The following is a 25,647-nucleotide window of genomic DNA, read 5'->3' as shown; positions in this document are numbered from 1 at the left end:
CAAAAAAGCGACCAAAAAAAAAAAAAAAAAGCCTCGCTTCTTCCCAAAAGGCCTCCCGCTCCCCCAAACAGAAATTCAGGGGCGCAGCGGGTTTAATAAACCGCGGAGGGTATTTGATTTGATTTTGATTTGATTTAAGCCGAAGGTCGCAAAGCGGGGACCAACCCAAAGAGGCATCGCCGCTTTAAGAGGGCGGCGCCGAGGGGGGGGGGGGAAGGAAGGGGAAGTGGGCGTGCCTTTCTCGCCACGCCTCCCGCCGGCCCCGCCCTCCGCTATAAAAGCGCCCTCTCGCCCGGGCTGGAGCTCAGAGTGACGCCGCCGCCGCCGCCGAGGAGGAGAGAGCGGGGGGCTCTTTTGCAAGCGGAGCTCGCGGGCGCCCTCTAGGGTGAGTAGAGGGGAAGGGAGGCAGAGGAGGAAAAGGGGGGGTGGGGGGAAAAGTGGGGGGGGGTCTTTTATCCATATGCAGTGGTGGAGGGAGGGGGGAGGGAATTGGGGCTGGGGGCTCAAGGGGAAGGGGAGGGGGGGAGCCAAGGTTGAAGCCCCTTCCCCATCTCCGATCCCCTGAGGCTCCCCCAGCCCCGCTTTCCCCCCCCTGGGCTCCTGGTGGCGGGGAGGGAAGCAAGCCTTAGTCATCGTCCTGCAAAGCGCGGCGGGGAGGCGACGGCGCGCGGTGCACCTGCAGCGCAGGTAGGGCGAGCCCGGTTGCTAGGAGACCGCCCGGGGGCAGGAAGGTGAGCTCATTGCAGCTCAGGCGGCTCTCTCTCTCTCTCTCTCCCCCCCCTCTCTCTTTTCTCTCCCCCCCCCTCCCCAACAACAACAACAACCACCTCCTGGCCAGGTAGTCCTCTCCTGTCCTCCACCTGGGCTTGCCAGGAAGAATGCATTGTGCCAGGTGGAGGGTTTTGTCCCCTGGTCTCCAAAGAGGTGGGGGTGGGGTGGGGTGGGGGGGCTCAGCTTGCAGGTCTAAGGGGTTTCCCCCACCTCCACAAAGGAGAAGAGGGAGCAGGGGGGCTTCACCTGTCCTCGAAAGCCCACCTGAAGGCAGGAGGAGAAGCAATGGATGGAAAACTGACCCAGGAGAGAGAGAGAGAGAAGCAACCTGGAATTAAGGAGAGGGAACGTTCTGAAAGGGAAGGACGGTTCACCAGTGGAACAGCTGGCCACCAGAAGTCGTGGGTGCTTCGTCATTTGGGGGCTTTTTAAGAAGAGACCCGACAGACACCTGTCTGAAGTGGTCTAGGTTAGGGTCTCCTGCTCGAGCAGGGGGTTGGACTAGAAGACCTCTAAGGCCCCTTCCAGCTCTATCCTGATTGACAGATGGATTGAAATGGCCTAGGGGGGTCTCCTGACAGAGCGGAGGTTGGACTAGAAGACCTCCAAGGCCCCTTCCAGCTCTATCCTGATTGACGGATGGATTGAAATGGCCTAGGGGATCTCCTGACAGAGCAGGGGGTTGGACTAGAAGACCTCTAAGGCCCCTTCCAGCTCTATCCTGATTGACAGATGGATTGAAATGGCCTAGGGGGGTCTCCTGACAGAGCAGGGGGTTGGACTAGAAGACCTCTAAGGCCCCTTCCAGCTCTGTTATTCTGTTATCCTTTCGGGAGATTGAGCTGCAAGAGCCGAACGACCAGCTGTCTCGACCTCTCCCCCGCCCTTCCCCGCGCGTTGCCCGAGCCAACAATGATTGTGCCATTTGTGTGGCACCAGAAACGCTGGTGCCAGCCTCTAACTCCCCCACTCCCCCCCCCCCGCCTTTGCAAAATGCTTCCATCAAATACCTGGGCATCGCCCTGCCCCCCCCCCATTTCTTAAAAGATGACCACACTGTGGGTTAAGGGCAGTGCCAGTCTAGGGCAGAGCAGGCATCATATTCAACAGATGGTCTTTAGAACTGGCGGGCAAAGGGGGCAACCGAGCCCCCCCCCACACACATCGCCACTCTGGGTCCTGCACCCAGCTTTTTGTGGCGCCTACCAAGGATTGCGTTTGTGCTGCCCCCCCCCTTTCTTTTTTTTTTGCAAAGCTGGTTTATTTTAAAAGATGCCATTTGCTCTTCGGGGCAAGTGCCCATCGAGTAATGGTTGCAGGAGGGAAGTCCTCCGGACGGCTGGCATGGAAGAGACCCCAGGGGTGTGAGCCAAGATTTGCCATGGCAGGTGACAACAATTGCCACCAGAAGTTGTGGGTGGCTCAATCCCTGGAGGTTTTTAAAAAGAGACTGGGCAGCCATTGGTCTGAAAAGGACTAGGGTTTCCTACTTGAGCAGGGGGTTGGGATAGATGACCTCCGAGGTCCCTCCCGACTCAGTCGTTCTGCAATTCTATAATTGCAGACCAATCAGCCAGTGGAATAATTTTCCTCCGGAAGTTGTGGGTGGCTCCATCCCTGGAGGTTTTTAAGAAGAGATCGGACAGCCCTTTTGGCCGGAAAAGTCTACGGTTTCCTGCCTGAGCGAGGGGGTTGGGATAGATGACCTCCAGGGTCCCTTCCAACTCTTATTCCAATGGATCAAATTCAAGAGCTTTCCTTTGCCACCGTTGTGAAGTGATTCCCTGCAAGCTTGGCTAACTTAAGTCTCTCGGGGGGTTAAGCCGAATCCGGCTTCCTCGTTGACTTCGTCACAAAAAGGGGGACCGCGGGGGGACGCTGCCACCGTCGTAAATACGAGTCGGTGGCCAAGCGTATGGATTTTGACCCACGGGGAAACGTCCGCGACGCTCGTTAAGTGTGGAAAAAAACGCCGATAAGTCGCGTTTTTTCCAGTTGCAACTTGGAACGGACGCTAAACGAAATGTCCACAAGTCCGGGACGACGTGCACGACGAAAATCCCATCCTGAAGTTGCGGTTGTGTTGCAGCCCAGTAACAAGCCTCATTGTCTTCCAACTGGGTTTGGGTGGGTTAGGTGTGAGTAGGGGGCTGTCCCTGAAACCCCTCTCTCCCTTCCTCCAGAGTTGCGTCGTGGTGTAGCTCCTCGGGGCTCTTCCGTGGCACTTTGCAAAAAGGATGTGGTGGAACTGTGTAATCTAAGCTTGCTGGTGATTGTGGTTTGTTGATATTAATTACGTTTAATTACTTGGTTTCCTTCCGTGGACATTTTCAGGAAAGGAGATAAAGACCAAAAGAGAGAAAGGATGAAGGGACACAATTCCTTCCTCTTGGGAGAAATTAGGTTCGGGAATACTGCTAGCAATAAATAAACTCTGAATTCCTAGGCTTTGTAAAGCCTTAGTAAGGCCACTCCTGAAATGCTGCGTTCAGTTTTGGTCCCCACGTTAAAAAAAAAAAAGAGGTTGAAAAAAGCGCAGAGAAGAGCAAACAAGACGATTAAAAGGCCTGGAGACGAAAAGATACGAAGAACGGTTGCAGGATTTGGGTTTGGCCAGTCTAGAGAAAAGAAGGACCACGGGGGGACGTGATAGCATCGTCCAGTATTTGAGGGGCTGCCCCAAAGAAGAGGGGGGGGGTCCATTTATTTTCCAAAGCATCAAAAGGCAGGACAAGAAACAATGGATGAAAACTAACCGAAGGAGAGAAGCAACCAGGAATTAAGGAGGAATTTTCTGAAAATCAGAACCATTAACCAGTGGAACTGCTTGCCACCAGAAGTTGTGGGTTCTCCATCACTGGAGGTTTTCAAGAAGAGACTGGACAGCCAGCTGTCTGAAATGGTCTAGGGTCTGTCTCCTGCTCGAGCAGAGGGCTGGACTAGAAGACCTCCAAGGTCCCTTCCAGCTCTATTCTGATTGATTGATTGATTGATTGGTATGGTTTAGGGTCTCCTATTCGAGCAGAGGGCTGGACTAGAAGACCTCCAGGGTCCCTCCCAGCTCTGTTCCGATTCTGATTAGCCCCCGATTCAAAAGCTTTCCGCTATTTTTCGTCTTCCTCCAAAACCAGGTTTTGGTAAAAAAATATCGGGATTTTCTTCCGATTAAAATGTTAGCTTAAAAATGGCCGACGGCCGACTCACAATTTTGTGTAATCCACAAATGGATCTTTGCCGTTTCTTTTTGAGCAATTCAATTACCCCCAACGGACTGTGTGTGTGTGTTAGAAGAGTGAAAAAAGGTTCCCCCACCCCACCCACCTCCGGGACCCTTGATAGGAAAGTTTTGTGGGTGACACCGTTTTGTTGTGTCCGGCAAGGACACAAAGGGGGTTTTTAAGTTGTCGTTTGTGCAAGCTCGTGTTTGGCGTTTGCTGCAGGAATCGTTTCCAATTCTGGGCTGCCAAGGCAACGCAGCAGCCTCCGGATAAGCTGAATTTTTGCTTGAGTGGTAAGCAGCGCATGCCGTGAGAATTTGGGGCAACGGATCCCACGTTGCCGATCTATGGATATATTTGTGTGTGTGTGTGTGTGTGTGTGTATACCGACAAAGGAGGAATATTTGTTTGCACAGGGTTGAAATTGAGGGGTCCTTGGTTCTCTCTGAGTTTTGTGGTTTTCTTGTAGACATTTCACGACCCAACTAGGGAACATTATCAGTGCTAGAAGGAGTGGGGTTTGAGGAGGAGAAGAGAAGGAAGGGAGGGAGGAAGGGAGAAAGAAGGAAAGAGGAAGAGGAGGTTTGTGGGGTCCTTGGTTCTCTCTGAGTTTTGTGGTTTTCTGTAGACGTTTCATTACCCAACTAGGGAACATCATCAGTGCTAGAAGGAGTGGGGTTTGAGGAGGAGAAGAGAAGAAAAGAAGGGAGGAAGGGAGAAAGAAGGAAAGAGGAGGAGGAGGTTTGTAGAGTCCTTGGTGCTCTCTGAGTTTTGTGGTTTGCTTGTAGACGTTTCATTACCCAACAAGGGAACATCATCAGTGCTAGAAGGAGTGGAGTTTGAGGAGTCGATGAGGAAGAGGAGAAGAGAAAGGGAAGAAGGAAGGAAAAGGAAAGAGGAGGAGTACTGTGGGGTCCTTGGTACTCTCTGAGCTTGGTTGGGTTTGTTTTTTTTCCCCAGACGTTTAATTACCCAACTAGGTAATACCATCAGGGTTAGAAGGGAGTGGGGTTTGAGGAGGAAGAGGAGAAGAGAAAAGGAAGAAGGAAAGAAAAGGGAGGAAGAAGGAAAGAGGTGGGGGAGGTTTGTGGGGTCCTTGGTGCTCTCTGAGTTTTGTGATTTTCTTGCAGGCGTTTTGTGACCCAACTCGGTAACATCATCCATGCATGATGGAAGTGCGGAGGTAGTTGAGGGGGGGAGCGGTTTCCTCTCGGTTCCTCGAACTCTGATCTTGGTTTTTTCTTCTTGCAAATATTTCATGACGCAGCTAGGTAACATCCGTGGTAGAAAGGGAGTAGGATTTGCAAGGGGGAGGAGGAGGAAGAGGAAGAGGAGGAGGAAAACAAGCAAGCTCAGAGGGCACCAAGGAGTCTCCCTCTCTCTCTCTCTCTCTGTCCTTGAATTGTGAATTTTTACAGTTTGTTTTCCTCCAAATATTACTACTAAGTCTCTTTTTCCCTCATCCTATTCGGAGGTACTTTCTGAGCTGGCTAACTTGGCCTTTTCCTTTTCCTAATAACTCTTTTGAAACTCAAAAAAGTTCAGATTCCAGGTAGCCCTCGTCTTACAGCCGTTCCATTTAGCGGCCGTTCAAAGTTACGACGTGGCTGAGAAAAATGACCCGTTTTTTTTTTTGTCCCCACCCTAACGCCCGTTGCAGCATCCCCCGCGGTCACACTCGATCCAAATTCGGGACTCTCGGGCCCTTGACTCATAGTTAACGACGGTCGCAGTGTCCTGGTGGGTGGGCGTCATGTGATCATTGCCCCCCAGGATTCGCAGAACTGACCGTGCGGAGCAATTTGCTTAACAAATGCGGCCAGGAAAGTTGGTAAAACGAGGCAAAACCCGCAGAAATGTTGGGCTCAGTTATGGTCGTAGACCGAGGACTATTTCCAGTGGGTTGAAATGGAAGCTCTTGGCTGCTCTGGTCTTCGGTTTTTTTTTGGGTTTAGGGCCTCGTCTTACCCATGTGCCTGCATGTTTTTTTTTTTAATTTTTTTTTTTTTTTAAAGTTTTACAAATACATTTTCTCCCCAATTTCCCCCCCCCCAAACCCCCCATACCCTCCCTAACCCTCCCCTTTCCCCCCCCCCCAGGACTTCCACAGTATAAAATCCTAATTGAGAAATACATTTTATAAAACTTAAACCCCTCCACCCCCTATATACTGTTAATACCTTCCTAAAACTCAATTAATTTAACCCGACATAATACATTCGTTCAGCTAAAAGCTATCTGATATTTCCTAGTTTGGTATTTATTCTGCACATAATCTATCCACTTTTTCCACTCCCCTACATAAGTCTCTTTGAGTTCGGTCTTCTTTAAGTACGCTGAAATCTTCGCCATCTCTGCAAAACTGGCCATCTTCAAACCTGCATTGTTTTAAGACAATCTGGATTTCCCATCCTAGAAAGTGAGGACAATCGATCAATGGAAGAGAAGTTGCCTCCAGAAGTTGTGAGTTGCTCCCATCACTGGAGGCTTTGAAGAAGAGACTTGTCCGGAACGGACTAAGCTACGGGTCTCCTGCTCGTGCAAGGGGTTGGACTAGAAGACCTCTAAGGTCCCTTCCAGCTCTGTTCCCGATCCCGATTAGTCCCCGACCCTTCACCAAATTTTATCTTCCTCCAGCTGAGCACGTAGAAACGGCGGATGACTCGGTCATCACATCCTGTGATTGTATAGTCTATTCATCTGTGAAATTCCAGTATTTTTACTTTGGATATTTCTGACTCACCCACAATTTCATATCCCGTGGACGGCCGAAAACCAACCCAAAAAAGAAAAAAAACTCCAAACAACCCCACATATTTTTAGCATTTTACAATTCATCTTACAATGAACTCGGGTATGAAAATGGATTTTTTTTAAAAAAACAAAAAATTAAATTTTTAAATTTAAAATGTTTAAATTTAATTTAAATTTAATTTAATTTAACAATTTTTAAAAAAAGTCTAAAAGGGTTTGTTTTGGGGTTGTTGGTTTCTTTGGGGCAACTTTTGCAAAAGTTTTCTCTCTCTTTTTTTTTTTTTTGAATGAAGAGTTTGGGAAGGGCCAGATGTTTGAGTTGCCAGTTGTTCTTTCGGTCAAGCCCTACCTCGCAGGGTGGTTGTGTGGAAAAATAGATGGAAGATGAGGCCCCCTTGCCTTCAGTTGTAAAAAATAAATAAATGAATGAATAAAAAGGGCAGGATAAATATATAATAAATATATAACGTGGCTTGCCTCGAACTTACAACCGCAATTGAACCCCCCCCAAATTTCTGCTGTTAAGCGAGACATTTAAGTGGGCTTTGCCCCGTTTTATGACCGATCTTGCTACAGTTGTTAAAGGAGGAACATGGTTGTTAAGTGAATCTGGCTTCCCGCCTTGACTTTTGCTGGTCAGAAGGTCGTAATAGCGGGTCGTGTGACCTTGGGACCCAACAACCGTCATAAATACGAGTCAGTGGCCAAGCATCTGAATTGGGGACGGCTGCAACGGTTCTAAGCGTGGGGAAAAAAACCCGGTCAAAAGCCCCTCCCCCCTTTTTTCCCCAGGTCCGTTGTAACGTTCGAGCGGTCACTAAACGAACCGTCGTAAGTGGAGGACTACCTCTTGGGGTTTCACTGTAGGTTCCTTAAAAAACGACGCTCTGATTTTTCTCTAGAAGCGGGGCTGAATTGCCCAGAAGTCAGTATGGATTTAAACATTTTGTCTGAATCGCATTCGGGGTCATATCCGGTTCCTTCGAAGAGCGGAAGGCGCGAGAATTTTCCTTTCGCTGTTAAATGAAAAATAACGCCGAATGATCAATGTTTGATTTAAAAAAAAAAAAAAAAAAAACCAGCGGTCTCAATTTGAGGGGGGTCCCTCGGTGGTCTCTGAGCTTGGGGCGGGGGGAGGGTTTCGTTGTAGACGTCTAATGACCCAACTATGTAACATCATCAGTGTTAGAAGGGAGTAGGATTTGCAAAGAGGAGGAGGAGGTGGCAGAGGGGAAGAGGAAGAGGAGGAGAAGAGGAGGAGGAGGAAGACTATGGGGTCCTTGGTGCTCTCTGAGCTTGGGGGTTTCCTTGTAGACGTCTAATGACCCAACTATGTAACATCATCAGTGTTAGAAGGGAGTAGGCTTTGCAAAGAGGAGGAGGAGGAGGCAGAGGGGAAGAGGAAGAGGAGGAGGAAGACTATGGGGTCCTTGGTGCTCTCTGAGCTTGGGGGTTTCCTTGCAGACGTCTAATGACCCAACTAGGTAACATCATCAGTGTTCGAAGGGAGAGGGGTTTGCAAAGAGGAAGAGGAGGAGGTAATATTGTCCCTTCTCCAAATTCTGGATTTTTTTTGGGGGGGGGGAAGAATAACCTTCCCGCGAGAAAAAACAAAATCTCCCAGATCAGCTCGTGCCGTCTTCCAACCAGCATCTCCTTCAAAGTTTTCCCGCGGGGGAGGTTGGTTGGTGGGCGGCAGTGGCGGCCCCTCCGGGATGGGCTGTTTCGGAGGCGCCAGCCGTGCCTTCTCGCCCTGCCCTTTTCTCTCTAGGCCCAGAGCCGGCTCGGCTGGCAGAAGGCGGGCAGGCGAGCGAGCCTGAATTTAAAAAAAGCAAGGCTGGTTTAAAATAAAATCCACAAAAATAATAAAAATTGCCGGCTTTTTAAGAAACGCTCGGCGGAGAGCCGGCTCTCCTGGCATCCCCAAATGGATAATAATAATAATAATAATAATTATTATTATTATTATTATAATTATATTCCGGTTGTTGTAAGGAAGGAAGGCTGCCCGCCGTGCCCGCTTTGCCCTCCTGCCCCTTTTTGCTTGTGCTGAGTTTTTCCCCTCCAGGCTGTGGTGGAAACCTGTATTAACTCAGGAGTGGCTTCCGATGGGGTGCCTTCTTCCCACCCACCCCTCCTCCTCCTCCTCCTCCTCTTCCTCCTCTCGCAGGCGTTGGAAAGGCGGAGGAAGTGATGTCAGGTAGTTGTTAAACCGGGATGAGCAGCCGGTTGTGTGCCCCTCCCGCCTCTGGAGATTTACTCCTGATAGTTGGCGGCTGAGTAGGCAAAAAAACTAGAGAGAGAGCAAAGGCTGGGAGAATGTGGTTTTTTTTTTTTTTTTTGGGAAGCCCAGCTTAAAGGAACTCTGAGCCCCCCACCCACCTCTCTGTCTCTCTCTTTGTGCAGGGTAGACCCCCCCCTCCTCACCTTTCTGATGAACTCTGAGCCCCCCACCCCACCTCTCTTTCTCTGTAGACCCCCCCCTCCTCACCTTTCTGTCGTTTCCGGGCTCCTTGGCACAACCCCGAGAGGGGGGCTTGGCACAGAGAAAATCCTGGCTTTTTGAATGGTTGTGGGGGGGTGGGGGGTCACCCTCATGACCTCTCCCTCCCTCCTTCCTCTCCCTCCCCACCCCCCAGATAATTGCTTGTAGGCTCAGGCGGGGAGAGAATGGGTTTGCAAATGAGAGCAGTTTGGGGGAGGCGGTTTTTGGGGGGAACAAAATTGGCCACTTCGTCGTTGTGTTGTGTTGTCTTGTGTTGTGTTGTGTTGCGTGCTAGCAGCCGTCGAAGCGAAAGGAATTTCGGGGTCCCTTTTTCGACTGGTGCAAGGGGTCTTTAAGTAGGGCTTAGTAAGACGGCGGAGTATTTGCCAGTTCAGAATAGAGTTGGAAGGGGCCTTAAGAGGTCTTCTAGTCCAGCCCCAAGCTCGAGCAGGAAACTCTATAGTTAGAGGTCTTCTAGTCCAGCCCCAAGCTCGAGCAGGAAACCCTATAGTACTATTTCAGACAGAAGGTTGTCCGATCCCGTCTTAAAAAGCCTCCAGTGATGGAGCACTCGCAACTTCTGGTGGCAAGTCGTTCCGCGGGTTATTCTCGCTGCCAGGAAATTGCTCCTTAGTTCTAGGTTGCTCCTCTCCTTCTCGTCCGGCTGTTCCCTCCCTGCCCTTCCCGTGGACCCATCGAGGCTGATGCCCAAGGGGGGGGGCTCCAGGTGCCCCTTCTCTCCAGTCTCTCTCTCTCCCCCCCCCCGGGGCTGGGTGATTCAGCTCTGACCTGGGCATCCCTCCCCTCCCTTTCCAGAATATTCTCCTCCATCCCTTCATTATGGGACGACTTCCTTTCACTAATAACACACCTTGCAAGTTGTTATTAGTGCGCAAGGGGTGTTTCTGGAGACAGGAAGGGCGCTGCAGACAATTTCCTTTCGTGGCCCAGCTTTCTCCCACACGCCAGGAGAGGGGAATCTAGGTTGCCTTTTGAGAAACTGAGGCCGGGAGGGGAGTAGATAGGAGGGTGGGGCACCAGAGGCCTTTTGTGTTTCGGGACAGGAAAGGAAAAAGGGTAGAAAGAGAGAGAGGAAGAAAGAAAAAGAAAGAGAAAGGAAAAGAAAGAACAAAAAGGAAAGAGAAAGAAAGGAAAGGAAAGACAAGGAAAGAGAGAGAGAAGGAAAGAGAAGGAAAGAAAAGGGAAAAAGGGAAGAAAGAAAGAAAAAGGAAAGGAAAGAGAGGAAAGAGAGAAGGAAAGAGAGAGAGAGAAAGAGAAAGAAAGAAAAGCAGTCATAACTGGGAAAGGAAAGAAAGAAAAAAGGAAAGAGCAGAAAGAAGGAAAGAAAAGGAAAAAAGGGAGAAAGAAAAAGAAAGAGGGAAAGGAAAGAAAGAAAAAGAAAGAGAAAGGAAAAGAAAGAACAAAAAGGAAAGAGAAAGAAAGGAAAGGAAAGACAAGGAAAGAGAAGGAAAAAGAAGGAAAGAAAAGGATAAAAGGGAAAGAGAAAGGAAAAGAGGGAAAGGAAAGAAAGAAAAAGGAAAGGAAAGAGAGAAGGAGAGAGAGAGAAAGAAGGAAAAAAGTCAGAGGGAGAGAAAGAAAAAGAAAGAAAAGCGGTCATAAGTGGGAAAGGAAAGAGAAGAAAGAGAGAAGGAAAGAAGGAAAGAAAAGGAAAAAAGGGAGAGAGAAAGAAAAAGAGGGAAAGGAAAGAAAGAAAAAGAAAAGGAAAGAGGAAAGAGAGAACGAAAGAGCGAGAGAAAGAAGGAAAAAAGTCAGAGGGAGAGAAAGAGAAAGAAAGAAAAGCAGTCATAAGTGGGAAAGGAAAGAAAAAAAAGGAGAAAGAGAAGGAAAGAAAGAAGGAAAAAAGTCAGGGAGAGAAAGAGAAAGGAAAGCAGTCATAAGTGGGAAAATAAAGAAAGAAAAAGAAAGAAAAGGAAAAGAAAGGAAAGAGCTCAAAACATAGGGAGAATTACAGTCATTATACTAATATCATTATTGCTTACTTGCATAATCCTCATTAAAACACTGGGTGGTCTCCTTTCCCTCCCTGTGTTGCATTCTCTTTTCCAAGTGTTGCTTTTCTTGGCCTCCACAAAGGGAATCAGTGTTAAGGAAATCCAAACTTCCTTTATGGAGAAGTCTGAAATATTCCGGTCGACTAAACGGACTTAACAGCAGTTCCTTTAGTGACCTTTCGAAGTTACAACGGACTTGGGACCGTTTTTCACCCTTAGGACCGTCGCAGCATCTAGGTTCACCCCCCCTTCTCCTTTGACCTTGGGGTCATTCTTACGCTTCCCTCTTCTTCCTTCCCCAGGGAGCCCAGGGAGCTTCTGAAGACCATGGACTCCTTCTGAAAGCCCGATGAGAAGGCCAAGCATTGTCCACCACAGGCCATGTCCACTACAGGCATTGCGGCCCAGGAGGTCAACCTCTCCTTGAACCCCGGCTTTCTCCGTAATGGAAGCCTGGAGGCCTGTTGCCGTCGCCACAACAGCCAGCTTGCAAAGTGAGTGCTGGACAAAGAGGGGGGGCGGGAAGAGAGCGGGACAGATGGACGACGCAGCGCATCGGACTCTTAGACACGCCGTCGTGCTTCCCGTTTCATTTACAGTTGTGTGTTTTCCCCCCCCTCTTTTCTCTTACAACTCAGCCCTTTCTTCCACGTGGACTCCGTAGCAATGGCTTGCAACCTGAACCCAGGACCGCATCCCCTGACCTCCGTTGGTAGGTACCCCGAAAAATTGTCCCGTTTCTTACTTTATCCCACCTGAAGGCTTTCGGGGTCTCCGCCGCCCGGAAGGCCTTGCGTTCCTCTTGTCTTAGCGCAGAGGGGCTCCCAAATTTTCCAGCTTTGCAGACCAGGGACTGGGGGGGGGGGCAGAGGGGATGGTTCCACGCAAGCCCACCGCTCATGGGGAACATACCCTTCCCTCCCCCCCCCAACCAGCCGGTCCGCAAAGCCGAAAAAAATGGGGAACTCTACATAAAAGGCAGAGTTTCCCCTGTGGGCCTTAGCGTTTCCAGTTATCCAAAATCTATCTATCTATCTATCCCTCCTAAAAGGGAGGCAGTGGCTCAGTGGCTAAGACACTGAGCTTGTCGATCGAAAGGTCGGCAGTTCAGCAGTTCGAATCCCGAGTGCCGCGTAACAGGGTGAACTCCTGTGACTTGTCCCAGCTTCTGCCAATCTAGCAGTTCGAAAGCAAGTAAAAAAATGCCAGTAGAAAAATAGGGACCACCTTTGGTGGGAAGGTAAGAGAGTTCCGTGTGCCTTTGGTGTTGAGTCATGCCGGCCAATGACCACGGAGACGTCTTCGGACAGCGCTGGCTCCTTGGCTTTGAAACGGAGATGAGCACCGCCCCCTAGAGTCGGGAACGACTAGCACACATGTGCAAGGGGAACTTTTACCTTTACCTTATTTATCCCAAGATACCTTTCCTTCTAGGCCATGTCTCCTGTCCCGATCCAGACGGCGGTACGAGCTTCCTCTTGAGAGCCAGCCCTTCTCTCCTTCACCCTCCTGCTCCTTCCGCCTCCGAAGACCGCCTCGTTCCCAGCTTCGGTGGACTTTCTCTGACCATGAACCGGAACTCTGACGAGACGCCTTCTCAAATCCCGGGGAAGAGTGGGCCCCTCCTCTCCCTTCCCCTGTCTTCGGTGGAGCGAAGCGCCCGTCCACTGCCACCTCTGCCCATCGCCGAAAACTTCCTGCACGACGAAGTGGATCGAGAAGTGGAGTTCCTGACCAGTTCGGATACCGACTTCTTGCTGGAGAACTGCGCGAGTCCCAGTTTTAAGCTTTCAGCTCAGGGTAGGCGCAGTTTCAGGGGCTGCGGCCAGATTAACTACGCCTACTTCGACGCTCCGGCAGAGGTGAAGCCGCAACAGCCCAGCTGTCCAGAGAGCACCTGTCCGCCCCCTCCACCGCCACAACAACAACCTCACCGCCGGCTCCGCCGTTCTCATTCAGGCCCTGCTGGGTCCTTCAACAAACCGTCAGTCAGGGTCTCTAGCCACCTCTGTCGTTCGTCTCCCAGCTCCGATGACGACAAACCCGAGGTTCCCCCCAGGGTACCTCTGCCTCCCCGGCCCCTCAAACCTGATTATCGGAGGTGGTCGGCCGAAGTGACCTCCAGCGCGTATAGCGACGAGGACAAACCGCCCAAAGTCCCTCCGCGGGAACCTCTGCCCTGGAGCCATTCTCGGACGCCGAGTCCCAAAACGTTGCCGGCGTATCTCCACGGGGTCATGCCTCCGACGCAGAGTTTTGCCCCGGATCCGAAGTACGTCAGTAGCAAAGCTCTCCAGAGGCAGAACAGCGAAGGTTCATCCCACAAGGTGCCCTGTATTCTCCCCATCATCGAAAACGGCAAAAAAGTCAGCTCCACTCACTACTACCTCTTGCCCGAGAGACCCCCTTATTTGGACAAATATGAGATGTTCTTCCGGGAAGCAGAAGAGGGCAGCTTGAGGCCGGAGGAGGGACGGCGGCAGGCGGGCCCCGAAGCTGCCACTCTGGTCAAGGCTGACTTGGGAGGACTAGTCAAACGCAAACATTTGGCGTGTATGGTTTCTCCCTAGGGGGCCAGTGGTGACAGGACAGCGGTGAACGTTGAAAAGTTTTTGAATCCGAGAACAGCGACAACTTCTCCAAGGACCCTGTGTAGAGACTGGACATAAAAGGGGAGGTGGAGACGTCAGTGCTGGAGCCTCCTGGACGGACGGCAATGGTAGCTACGGCTCAACTGCCGACACCCAGGAGGAGGAGACTTGGAAGGACGACAAGTCCTACACAACTGAGATTGGCCAGTTATTGAATATTCGAGAGCTGCGGTCTCCGACCTTTATGGCTTTACGAACCGGTGAGGGGTGGAAGTGGGATGGTTCCACGCGAATGCATGCAGCTCCCTTTGTGCGACTGGCGGGCACGCACGTCTCCCACTCGCACAAATGGCATCGTGCGTGCCTGCTGTCCTGCCTGCTTCCACGTCCCGGTTCCTGAACGGGCCACTGCTTGGTAGCGGGCTGCGGCCCCCGGGGTTGGGGATCCCCGTTCTAGAATAATATATATGTAGTAACTCACCTAAGTTAGAACGACCAAATTGTAGTCCTGCTGAGGTGACTGGTGGCTTTAACTGAAAGCCCAGAAGTTCAGTATTTTTTTTTGTGGGTGTTAATAGACGTTTTTCCACTTTGGGGGGTAGGTAGATTTTTAAATTATTTCTGTCCCGGGATGTTCTGTCTTCTCTGTTCCTTTTGGGGATGGGCGGGGGAAAACACGGCCATGGACAGAGTTGGGCCGCCCACCCACTTCCCTGTCCCTTGGCTTGTCCCTTCTTTGGTCTTGTTCCGTGGGCTGCGCAGCCATCTACATTTTTGAGGTCCAAGAAAGATTTATTTGATTTCTTTAGATCAGCGGTCCCCAAACTTTCTAGCTTGGTGGTCCGGCCCCCAGGGGGGGAGGAGGACAGGGAGAGGAGATGGTTTTGTGCAGTGGTGGATTTCAACCGGTAGCAGCGGTGGGAGGCTCCACCCACTTGCCCGGACGTCATCACGGACGCTCTGCACGAAGCAAACACGCACACACGCGCGCTCACAGTTCCAAACCGGTAGCAAAGGTAAGTGAAACCCACTTCTGGTTTCGTGTCTCCATTTGGACTCGCACAAAAGGACCTTCGTGCTCGAGCGGAGCACCCACGGTTCACGCAAGTGCGCGAGAGCCCGCCACTCACGCACAAGTAAAGCTACGGACGTGTGTAGAGTCGCTCGCCGCTGGTACGGCCCAGTTCCAAAAATGGGGCATGGCCCCGGGGGGGAGGGTTGGGGGGGTCAACCCTCAACAGCTCTGCGTTTCTGCAGCTGCTGAGGGCTTTGTGTGACTGCACAACAACTCAAAAGATGCATTCCGACTCGGCCACAATATTTGTTTGAAAAGGGGGACCAATTGTTTCGATATAGAGCCGTTCTTGATTGTGGGGTCACGAATCTTGGGAACGGAGCTTGGTCCCACTTTTGAATAATTTCTGATCCACGAAGGGTTTCATTCCACATTCAACATGCCCACTGGATAAATTAGCAGGAGGCCAAAACGTACGCTCCGACCAAGGTCCGTCCTGGTGGTTTTTTTTGAGTGGTGGGATTAACACAAACCCCCATTGTTTACACTTCCCGATCCGCTAAAATGGGGAACATTTTCTGTGTCTCTCTTTTTTTTTTCTTCTTTCCTGACATTTTAGGAAAGCTGACCGTTCTAATCCAAACGAAAATGAAGGTTAAATCACAGAAACAATGCACTGAAAAACTTCGGTCTGGGGTGTACAGTTGTCGAGGGGATTTGTGTTGTTGTATTTTGGAGATATATATATATATATATATATTGTCACGTCTTGGATTTAATAAAGTTATGACATACTTATTTATGGTAAAGGTGCAGCTCCTATATTTATTGGGTTCTCCAGGCTTCCCCTTCCCTGTTCTCCTTCGATCTGCTCTTTTTAAGACGGCGAGCCCGAATGGAGTTGCCACACAGAATTGCCACTCGCTGTGTGTTTTTTAGGGTGTGTGTTCCTACGCACTCCCAACATTGGTCAATCCCGTCGTACGATGTGCTTACTATCAACATTGGGCAGTCTGCCACGCTGCGGCTGCAGAAGAAGTTGTAGGCTGGGTTTTGAAGCTCCTAAAGAAGGCAGCTAGCTGCGAGTTTTGGGACTTTTTAACTCCTCGGGTTACAACCACCACAGTTTTTGTGTTGCTGAGCGAGGCACAGCTCACTGTGCAGCTTTTAATGCCACGGTTGTTAAGCGAATCGGACTTCCCCTCTTGGCTTAGCTCGTCAGAACGTCAGAAAATTTTAAATGTTTAAAATAACACTGGGGCTGTTACGTCATGTTTGCTAAAAGGACAATTTTGGTCTTTCCAACACCCACACAAACACAGTTTCAGAACGGAGGTTTGAAAACAGGTTGGATAAAAATTTGATGATTTTTTTTTTAAAAAAAATAAAAAAATAGGATTTTTAAAAATTTGCATCAGATTTTTCTGATTCAAATCGTTTTTTTAAAAAAATCAGATTTATTTTAATAAAATGCTTTTGGAATAAGCTATCTAAAGATAGTTTTCTACTTAAGTTACATTAATCATTTAGTTTATTCAGCATGAAACGGAGCTTACGTTACGTAGCGTAAGATTCTGCAATATTTACATTTTTTGGTAAACTCGTCCAATGAATCCAGGCTCGGCATGGATGCACCCGCACAATTTCACAGCAGAGGTGACAGTTGCTCTTTAAAAAAAAAAAATTACGAATTAAATCGAGTGGATTTAAATCAAGCCTTTTTACTAGCGATTTAAATCAACGTGATCCTGTTTGAAAAGGGATGGATTTTGCTCTTAATCCAGCGGATAGATCAGAGAATCTTGAACCCAGAACTGGGTTCTCATCAGATTGCAATCCCGTCCAACTCTGCCCTCTGGTGGATGCTTTGGGCATTACAGCTGGGGGGGGGGAAAGGGGGGGGACCAAATTCTGCCCCAGTGGAGTTACCCCCCCACAAGACCACCATCTTTGGGTGGGTTTGAAGGTGCCTCTGCCACCAGAGGGACTTTTTCCATGCATGAATACCGATAATCCTCGAACTTACAACAGTTCATTTAGTGACCGTTTCAAAGTTACAACGGCCCTGAGAAAAAAAGGGGACTCTGGACCGTTTCTCACGCTTACGACTGTTTGCGGCATCGCGTGATCAAAATTCAGACCCTTGGCAACTCACCTTTACGATGGTTTTTCACACTTAACGTCCGTTGCAGCATCCCCCGCGGCCGCGTGATCAGAATTCCGACGCTTGGCCACTGACTTGCATTTATGACGGGTCCCAAGGTCACTTTTGCGACCTTTTGACCATTCATTTATTCATAAGCGGAATCTTCTTAACATTCTGCAGAGATTCACTTAACAACTCTGGCACGAAAGGTCGTAAAACAGGAGCAAACCTCACTTAGCAAATGTTTGGCTGAGCGACATAAATTTTTGGGTTCCACTGTGGTCACAAGGCGAGGACTACCTATAATTTGTTTGATAATGCTCCATGCCGAGCCCTAAAATTATCTGTTTATTTTGTGCTAAATCCTGAACTAAACTCAATACTGAATCCTAAATTTACTTAATAACCTCCGATGCTAAATAATAAACTCAGTTCTAAATGATGAGGAATTTCTTCAACGACACTCAAAATGCTAAAATAATACTAAATACTAATTTGTTTTATAACGTTCAATGCTCGCTGCTTTTTTTATTCCCCGCTGCCCAACTTGCGTTTTCCTAGCGCAAGGTTTGAATTTTTTTATAGATAATTGTAATTTTTTGAATTCTAATTCTTGTCTAATTCTAATTCTTGTCTAATTCTAATTCTTTTAAAATTATAATTTTTCTATCACTTTTTTATAATTCTGAACGGAATTGGGTGTAAGGTTTATTTAAAAAAAAGTTATTTTTTTTGTTTTGTTTTAATGATTTCCCGGCCAAGAAAACACCACCGTTCAATGCGTATTCTTTTTTATTGCATGAATGAAATTGCCACAAGGGACGCTGGCAACCCTGCTCCGTTCCTTCGACGGTTCGCCCACTAAAGGGGGGGAAAAAATATTCCTGGTCGTAAAAATGAAACAGGCGAGGCTTTCTGGATGTGTCATGCTTCTAGTCCTTAAGGACGAGAGGCGCTTTCGTCTGGGCGGCCACTTCCTTCCCCAGCAGCGTTTCCACAATCGCCAGGCCGAATTCGAAACTGGTACCCGGTCCTCGGCTCGTCATGATGTGCCCGTCTTTCTCCACTCGATTCTCCGAGTATTTGTAGTGATCTTAACGGGGGAAGAGAAAAGCCTTAGTAGTTACTCCAGGTGATAAAATAGGCACCCACTTCCCCCAACAACAACTTTACGTGGCTCTCCGACCCTCAACTCCGCTCCAGATCCACTTCTGATTCAAGGTTCTCCATTTAGGGACCGTTCAGAGTTACAACAGTCCTGAGAAAAGGGATTTGGGACCGTTCCTCGCACTTATGACCATTGCAGCACGTGATTTATGCTTGGATGCTTCACGTTCACAATGGCTGCTTGTTTGTGAAGGGTTTCCCGGTGGACTTTGCTCATCAGATGGTCGCAAAAGGGGACGCCGCAACCGTCATAAACACGAGTCAGCTGCCAAGCATCCAAATGTGGAGCATATGACCTCCAGGACACAACAACGTAGCGACGGATTCATCTTTACAACGGCTGCAGTGTCCCCGGGGATCACGGGATCTCCCTTTGTGCGACTTTCCGAGGAGCGCGAAGTCCACGGGGAAACTGGATTCGCTTAGCGGCCACGTGACTAATTTAACAACTGCAGGGATTCCCTTAACAACGATGGCAAAGAAAGATCATAACATTTATTGGCAGCTTCTGGATGCTTAGAATTTTTATTTGCATTTTCTGAATGCGTAGAATTTTATTTGCATCTTCCAATTCTTAGAATTTTATTTGCAGCTTCTAATTCTTAGAATTTTATTTGCGTTTTCTGAATGCTTAGAATTTTATTTGCATTTTCTGAATGCTTAGAATTTTATTTGCATTTTCTGAATGCGTAGAATTTTATTTGCATCTTCCAATTCTTAGAATTTTATTTGCAGCTTCCGAATTCTTAAATTTTATTTGCAGCTTCTGAATTCTTTTAATTTTATTTGCAGCTTCTGAATTCTTGTTAACTTTCATTTGCAGCTTCCGAATTCCGTTTTGAGAATTCGCAGGAAGAAAACTCGTAAAACGGGGCAAAACTCACTCAACAAGCTTCTCACTTAGCCACATAAATTCCGGGGCTCAATGGTGGTCGTAAGTCGAGGACTACTTGTAGGACATTCGGGTGCTTGGCCGCCACTTCTGCGGCCTGGTTCCGAACGGTTCAAGGACCGGTAGTGGATTATGGCCAAGGAATTGGGGGACCCCCCTGATCTAGATTATATTTTGGTATATAAGAAACATGAGCATCGTTTGGGGACCGGAGGCTCAAAGATACGATGAACGGTTGCAGGAACTGAGCATGGCTGGTCTAGTGAAGAGAAGGACCAGGGGAGACAGGAGAGCATCTTCCAATATTTGACGGGCTTCCCCAAAGAGGAGGAAGGGGGTCAAGCTATTCTCCAAGGCCAGACAAGGAATCATGGATGGAAACTGACCAAGGAGAGATTCAACCTAGAAATAAGGAGGATTTTTCTGACAGTGAGAACCATCAACCCATGGAACAGAAGTTGCCTTCGGAAGTTGTGGGAGCTTCATCCCTGGAGGCTTTCAAGAAGAGACTGGACGGCCCTCTGTCAGAAATGGTGTAGGGTCTCCTGCTTGGGCTGGGGGTTGGACTAGATGACCCACAAGGTCCCTTCCGACTCTTAATCTGTTAAACCCACAACGCTCCGTTGTCCCTCCCCACGACAATGGGATACTGACCTCCGCTCATCATCTTGTCCTTGGCCAAGGGGTGAGTGGTCACTTTGCTTCCAAAGGCAATTCCATGAGCTAGGAGGGCTGTGGGACCTGCAGGCCGACAGAGAGAGAGAGAGAGAGAGAGAAAAACAAGCTATGATTCACCCAACATTGCTGGCTCCGGTCCAAAAGGGATGAGCTGTGGGTTATATACATTTGCATATACATTACATTGTTATACATTATTTGCCGCTTCCGGATTCTTGGAATTTTTATTTGAAGCTTCTGGGTCTCTTATAAATTTTATTTGCAGCTTCTGGACTCATAAATTCTATTTGCAGCTTCTGGATTGTTATAAATTTATTTGCAGCTTCTGGACGCTTACAATTTTATTTGAAGCTTCTGGACTCTTATAATTCTATTTGCATCTTCTGGATTGTTATAATTTTATCTACAGCTTCTGGATGCTTAGAATTTTTATTTGCAGCTTCTGGATCGTTATAAATTTATTTGCAGCTTCTGGACGCTTACAATTTTATTTGAAGCTTCTGGACTCTTATAATTCTATTTGCATCTTCTGGATTGTTATAATTTTTATTTGCAGCTTCTGGATCCTTACAATTTTATTTACAGCTTCTGGATTGTTATAATTTTATTTACAGCTTCTGGATGCTTATAATTTTTATTTGCAGCTTCTGGATTGTTATAATTTTATTTGCATCTTCTGGACTCATAATTCTATTTGCATCTTCTGGATTGTTATAATTTTATCTACAGCTTCTGGATGCTTAGAATTTTTATTTGCAGCTTCTGGATCGTTATAAATTTATTTGCAGCTTCTGGATGCTTACAATTTTATTTGAAGCTTCTGGACTCTTATAATTCTATTTGCATCTTCTGGATTGTTATAATTTTATTTGCAGCTTCTGGATCCTTACAATTTTTATTTGCAGATTCTGGATTGTTACAATTTTATTTACAGCTTCTGGATTGTTATAATTTTATTTACAGCTTCTGGATGCTTAGAATTTTTATTTGCGGCTTCTGGATGCTTACAATTTGATTGCAAACCTGCAGAGCCAGGCTTGATCATTGCAATCCCCCCTGCCCCCACTCTCCCCGGCCATTAATGAAGCCCCCCAAATCCGCCTTTCCCAATGGGGCTCTCAGATCTGGTGGGGCTGCCCACAGAGGAGCTTGACCCAAAGGTGGAGGTAGGACCTTACCTGCGCATATGGCTGCGATGAGGCCCTTCTTGCTGTCCTGATCCTTCAGGACTTCTTTCACGAGGGGAGACTGCAAGAATAAGAAGAAAAAGAGAGGGGGGGGATCGTTTAAAAAATAAATAAATAAAAAATTAGCAGAAGTCAAATGAGAGCAAAAAATTAGGATAAGGACCAAAAAAAAAAAAATGGAAATAGGGACACAGAACTGCATCTGTGGATGGAATAATCAAGGAATTAAGGAGAAACTTCCTAAACACTTGAGACAACAATTAATCAGCGGAACAGCTTGCCACCAGAACTTGTGGGTGCTCCGACACGGAAGAGGCAGGAAAGCCATTTGTCCGGAGTGGTATAGGGCCTCCTGCCTAAGCAGGGGGTTGGACTAGAAGACCTCCGAGGTCCCTTCCCACTCTTATTACTCTATCTTCTAAAATCTAAAGCATACAAAGGAGAGAAGATGGGTGTGTTGACAGAAAATTGACTCTTGTTGTTTTACCTCCGACAAGTTCTGAGCTCCCAGGTTACCTCCTGGCAGGACCACCACATCATACGGCCCCTGAAAAAAGAGTGAGGGGAAAAAGTCACCCCTTTAAGCTGCCTGGACTTCAACTCCCAGAATCCCCCTGCCAGGTATTTTTAAGCTGCCTGGACTTCAACTCCCAGCATTCATCAGCCAGTCATTTTTAAGCTGCCTGGACTTCAACTCCCAGAATTCCCCTGCCAGGTATTTTTAAACTGTGTGGACTTCAACTCCCAGCATTCATCAGCCATATTTTTAAGCTGCGTGGACTTCAACTCCCAGAATTCCCCTGCCAGGTATTTTTAAGTTGCCTGGACTTCAACTCCCAGAATTCATCAGCCATATTTTTAAGCTGCGTGGACTTCAACTCCCAGAATTCCCCTGCCAGGTATTTTTAAACTGCCTGGACTTCAACTCCCAGCATTCATCAGCCAGTCATTTTTAAGCTGCATGGACTTCAACTCCCAGAATTCCCCTGCCAGGTATTTTTAAGCTGTGTGGACTTCAACTCCCAGAATCCACCAGAGCTTAAGGTGGCTGGCAGGGGAATTCTGGGAGTTGAAGTCCACCCAGCTTAAGGTGGCCATGAATGAGAAACACCATTTTAAATGGAAAGTGGGGACGCCCCAAAGACCCCACCCCACAAAAAAAGGGAAGGGGGGGGCAAACCTTTTTCCGGGCTTCTTCCAAACTCGTATCGGGACAAATCACCACATCACGGCTACACTGCACAGGATCCTTTCCGGACAATCCCGCAACCGTCACGGAAATCTGGTTTAAAAATAAACCATCATTTTTGGGTGAGCACAGAATTTAAGCCAGCATCCGAGGTCTCCAGTGGATTTCTCAGCCTTGTCCGCTTTAAGACGGGTGGGCCACTAAAAGGGACTGTTGTAAGTCAAGGACGACCTACAGCTTCCATTCAATTAGTGTCCGTTCGAAGTTACAATGGCACTGGGGGAAAAAAAAGGGGGACTTTTTCAGACTTATGACCGTTGCATCATTCCCGCGGTCACAATTCAGACGCTTGGCACGACTGACTCGTATTTATGACGGGAGGGGGTGTCACGCAATCCCCTTTTGCGACCAGCAAGATCCACAGGGAAAGCCAGATTCGCTTAAGTTGCTAACTTATCGACCGCAGGGATTCCGCTTAGCGACCGTGGCGAGAAAATTCGTAAAACGAGGCAAAATTCACTTTAATAAATTTCTCACTTAAAAACATAAATTTCGGGCTCAGTTGTGGTCATAAGTCGAGGACTACCTGCCATTAAACAAGAAACAAACAAAAAAAAAATCAAAGGAAAAGTAGGTGAAAAAGAGTGCAGGTGTAAGCTTTTCCCCACCTGTGGGCAGGTAAGGACAGCTGACCCCGGAGACGGAAGCCCTGGTAGCTTTTGGGAGGAGGGGGCTTCTGAGGGTCTTCTTGCCTGGGTTTGTGGGGTGGGGGTGGGGGCAAAGAAAGACCCTTGAGAGAATTGGCGGGGGGTCTCAGCTCCGCACACGGACTTACTCCTGCCCTGCGCATCAGATCTGTCGGGATGACCGTCTCCATTTCTTCGGCCCCTTTGGCCAAAATCACCAGCGCTCGTTTGGAGCCCATCTGGACGCGGCGGCGGCGATTCTGCGGGGGGTGCAAAACGCATTGACAAATGATGGGGAGGGGTCTCTCGAGGGACGACAGCCCCCCCCCAGCCACCCTGCTTTCTCTGCCCGGGGGAAGGGGGGGCGAGGGAGAAGCCCATTTTCCGGGGAGAAGGACCTGGCCACGCAAAGCTCTCTCACCGGTCAACTGTAAGGGGTGCATATCGATTGGGGAGACCCCTGCCCAGAAAAGGGGCTAAGGACTGGGGAAGGAAGGAAGGAAAGAAGGGACTGGTTGGGGGAGACCCTTGCCCAGAAAAGCAGCTACGGAACTGGGAGGGACTGGTTGGAGAGACCCCTGCCCCCAAAATGGGAGACGGACCAGGGAACGAAGGAAAGAAGGAAGGAGGGAGGGACCCGTTGGGGAGACCCCTGCCCCGAAAAGAGGCGACGGACTGGGAAAGACGGAGGGAGGGACCCATTTGTGGGGGGTTGGGGGTTGGGAGACCCCTGCCCAGAAAAGGGGCGACGCACCAGGGAGGGACTGGTTGGAGAGAGACCCCTGCCCAGAAAATGGGAGACGGACCAGGGAGGGATGAAAGGACCCATTGGGGGAGACCCCTGCCCGGAAAGGGGGCTACAGACCGGGGAGGGACTGATTGGAGAGACCCCTGCCCCCAAAAAGGAAGACGGACCAGGGAGGGAAGGAAGGACCCATTGGGGGAGACCCTTGCCCGGAAAGGGGGCTACAGACCGGGGAGGGACTGGTTGGGAGACCCCTGCCCCCAAAATTGGAGGGGCTAAGGACTGGGGAGGGAGGGGGAGACCCGTTGGGGAGACCCCTGCCCCAAAAAGAGGCGACGGACCGGGGAAAGACAGAGGGAGGGACCCATTGGTGGGGAGTTGGGGAGACCCCGGCCCAGAAAAGGGGCAACGGACTGGGGAAGAGACGGAGGGACCCGCTGGAGAGACCCTTGCCCTAAAAAGGGGGCGAGAGGGGGACCCCCGCTTTCTTACACTCAATCTCGGTTACAGCTCCGCGCTCGCTCCGAAGGGCAGGTGCTGCGTCACGGGGTGGGGGGGGCGGCGCCTTTGGGGAGGGGGCGGCGCCTGGGAGGGGGGGAGGGACTCAAGAGGAAGGGGCGCGGACATCCCCCTCCCCCACGCGCCTCCTCCCTCCCTCCCTCCCCCCCCCTCCAAGCCAGCATAAATTTTTGCAACTTTGCAAAATGTGCAGCTTGCAAAAGGTGGGGTTTTGGGGGGTGGGGGGGTGATGCACCCCTCCCCCAGGAATGCTGGGTGGGTGGGGGTCTCCCAAAGGTGTGCAGGGGGCTGCTCAAGACCATGCAGTCGTGCCCCTCCACCCCCCAAAAGGTGCCAGTTGGGGAAAAAGGAGAAATGTGAATTTCCCTGCATGGGTTCCCTTTTTTGGTGCCTTAACATTTATTTCAGGCAGTCCCTGATTTACAACGTTCCGTTTAGTGACCGAAGTTCCAGCGGCCATGAAATAAAAAAAAGGGGGTGGGTGGGTGAGAAACGTAGCAGGGCCTGTTTTTTTTTTCACGCTTAACGGCCGTCGCAAAACAAAACCTAAAATCAACTGGTCAAAATTCAGGGGTTTGGCAACTGACTCTCACTTATGACGGTTGTCCCCAGGAGGGGTGTGTGTGTGTGTCATGTGATTCCCCCTTTTCTGGCCAGCTTCACTTAACAACGGTGGTACTAATTTAACCCCTGCAAGGATTCGCTGAACGACGGGCGGCGAGACAAGTCGAAGAATGGGGCGAACAAACTCCCCTAACCAATGTCTCGCTTAGCAACGGAAATCAGGGGCTCAGTTTGGGTTGTAAGTCGAGAACTTCCTGTAGTGAGAATAAACCAATACAATTTTTCATAGTTTTATTTTTTTATTATTATTCCAGCGTATGTATGTGGTGGATTTTTTAAACTTTTCATACTTTTTTGCCTCACATATATAAATATACATATTATTTTGATTATCCTATTGATGTATTCCCCTTATGTTCTTTTTTTTTTAATCGTTTAGGTTATTATTTCTATTATTTTCTCGTTTCGTCCTTCTTATTGTTGTAAGCCAGGCAGCAAATAAATTTAACAACTAAATAAAATCTGAAAAACCGGCCTAAGTAATGCTGAAGTTCTGGGGGGGGGGGGAAACTACATTTCCCAGAATTCATTGAGAAAAAGGTCCTCCGGAATCCACTTCCGGGTTTCACAAACATGGCTACTTCCGGGTCTGTGGGACTTCAACTCCCAGAATTCTCATCATGGCTGTGCAGGCAGAGGAATGTTGGGAATTGTAGTCCGTCGAAGGGCAGATTGGGAAACGTTGGGCTACGGATACGGGTTTTAGAATTTTTTAAATTTTATTTCATTTTTCCTGGTTCTACAGTTGGAAAAAAAACAATTTGCAAACCAGAACACGGGTAGTCCTTGACTTATGACCACCACACAGAGGCCAACATTTCTGTCGTTAAGTGAGACATTCGTGTAGGAGTGTTCTGACCCCATCTTACCGCCTTTCTTTGGGCACCGTTGTTAAGCAGATCTTTGCCAGTGTGCAGTCATTAAGCGAACCCGGCTTCCCTGTTGACTTGGCCTGTCAGAAGTTCGCA

The 25,647-nt window shown here is 48.9% G+C and overlaps 2 protein-coding genes across 2 annotated transcripts; one reads left to right on the top strand and one right to left on the bottom strand.

The window, feature by feature from the left end:
* The first annotated feature begins 288 nt into the window (after window positions 1-288).
* On the top strand, window positions 289-15,655 carry ERRFI1 (ERBB receptor feedback inhibitor 1). Its single transcript, XM_034404794.3, has 4 exons — window positions 289-385; window positions 11,543-11,734; window positions 11,879-11,952; window positions 12,675-15,655. The coding sequence occupies exons 2-4, from the start codon at window positions 11,622-11,624 to the stop codon at window positions 13,808-13,810; spliced, it is 1,323 nt and encodes a 440-aa protein (XP_034260685.2). The 5' UTR covers window positions 289-385; window positions 11,543-11,621; the 3' UTR covers window positions 13,811-15,655.
* A 2,111-nt stretch (window positions 15,656-17,766) lies between these two features.
* On the bottom strand, window positions 17,767-24,125 carry PARK7 (Parkinsonism associated deglycase). Its single transcript, XM_060684741.2, has 7 exons — window positions 24,029-24,125; window positions 22,941-23,051; window positions 22,097-22,198; window positions 21,404-21,463; window positions 20,908-20,977; window positions 19,706-19,792; window positions 17,767-18,085 (listed from the first exon to the last, which is right to left on the bottom strand). Exons 2-7 carry the CDS (start codon window positions 23,028-23,030, stop codon window positions 17,925-17,927), a joined length of 570 nt encoding a protein of 189 aa, XP_060540724.1. The 5' UTR covers window positions 23,031-23,051; window positions 24,029-24,125; the 3' UTR covers window positions 17,767-17,924.
* Between the last annotated feature and the right edge of the window lie 1,522 nt (window positions 24,126-25,647).

This window comes from Pantherophis guttatus, chromosome 15, assembly GCF_059756535.1.
Source record: "Pantherophis guttatus breed Tessera chromosome 15, ASM5975653v1, whole genome shotgun sequence".
Classification (NCBI taxonomy): Eukaryota; Metazoa; Chordata; class Lepidosauria; order Squamata; family Colubridae; genus Pantherophis; species Pantherophis guttatus.
The sequence above is the reverse complement of the archived record's forward strand: the minus strand, read 5'-3'. Positions and strand labels throughout refer to the sequence as shown.

Bases quoted from the DNA above. Each gene is read 5' to 3' on its own strand.
- PARK7 (XM_060684741.2), bottom strand. From the start codon at position 23,030: ATGGGCTCCAAACGAGCGCTGGTGATTTTGGCCAAAGGGGCCGAAGAA. The intron at 20,978-21,403 runs GTAAAACAACAA...TTATTCTTGCAG, and splicing joins GAGCTCAGAACTTGTCGGAG to TCTCCCCTCGTGAAAGAAGT. The intron at 19,793-20,907 runs GTAAGGTCCTAC...GTCGGCCTGCAG, and splicing joins CATCGCAGCCATATGCGCAG to GTCCCACAGCCCTCCTAGCT.
- ERRFI1 (XM_034404794.3), top strand. From the start codon at position 11,622: ATGTCCACTACAGGCATTGCGGCCCAGGAGGTCAACCTCTCCTTGAAC. The intron at 11,735-11,878 runs GTGAGTGCTGGA...CTTACAACTCAG, and splicing joins CACAACAGCCAGCTTGCAAA to CCCTTTCTTCCACGTGGACT. The intron at 11,953-12,674 runs GTAGGTACCCCG...CTTTCCTTCTAG, and splicing joins GCATCCCCTGACCTCCGTTG to GCCATGTCTCCTGTCCCGAT.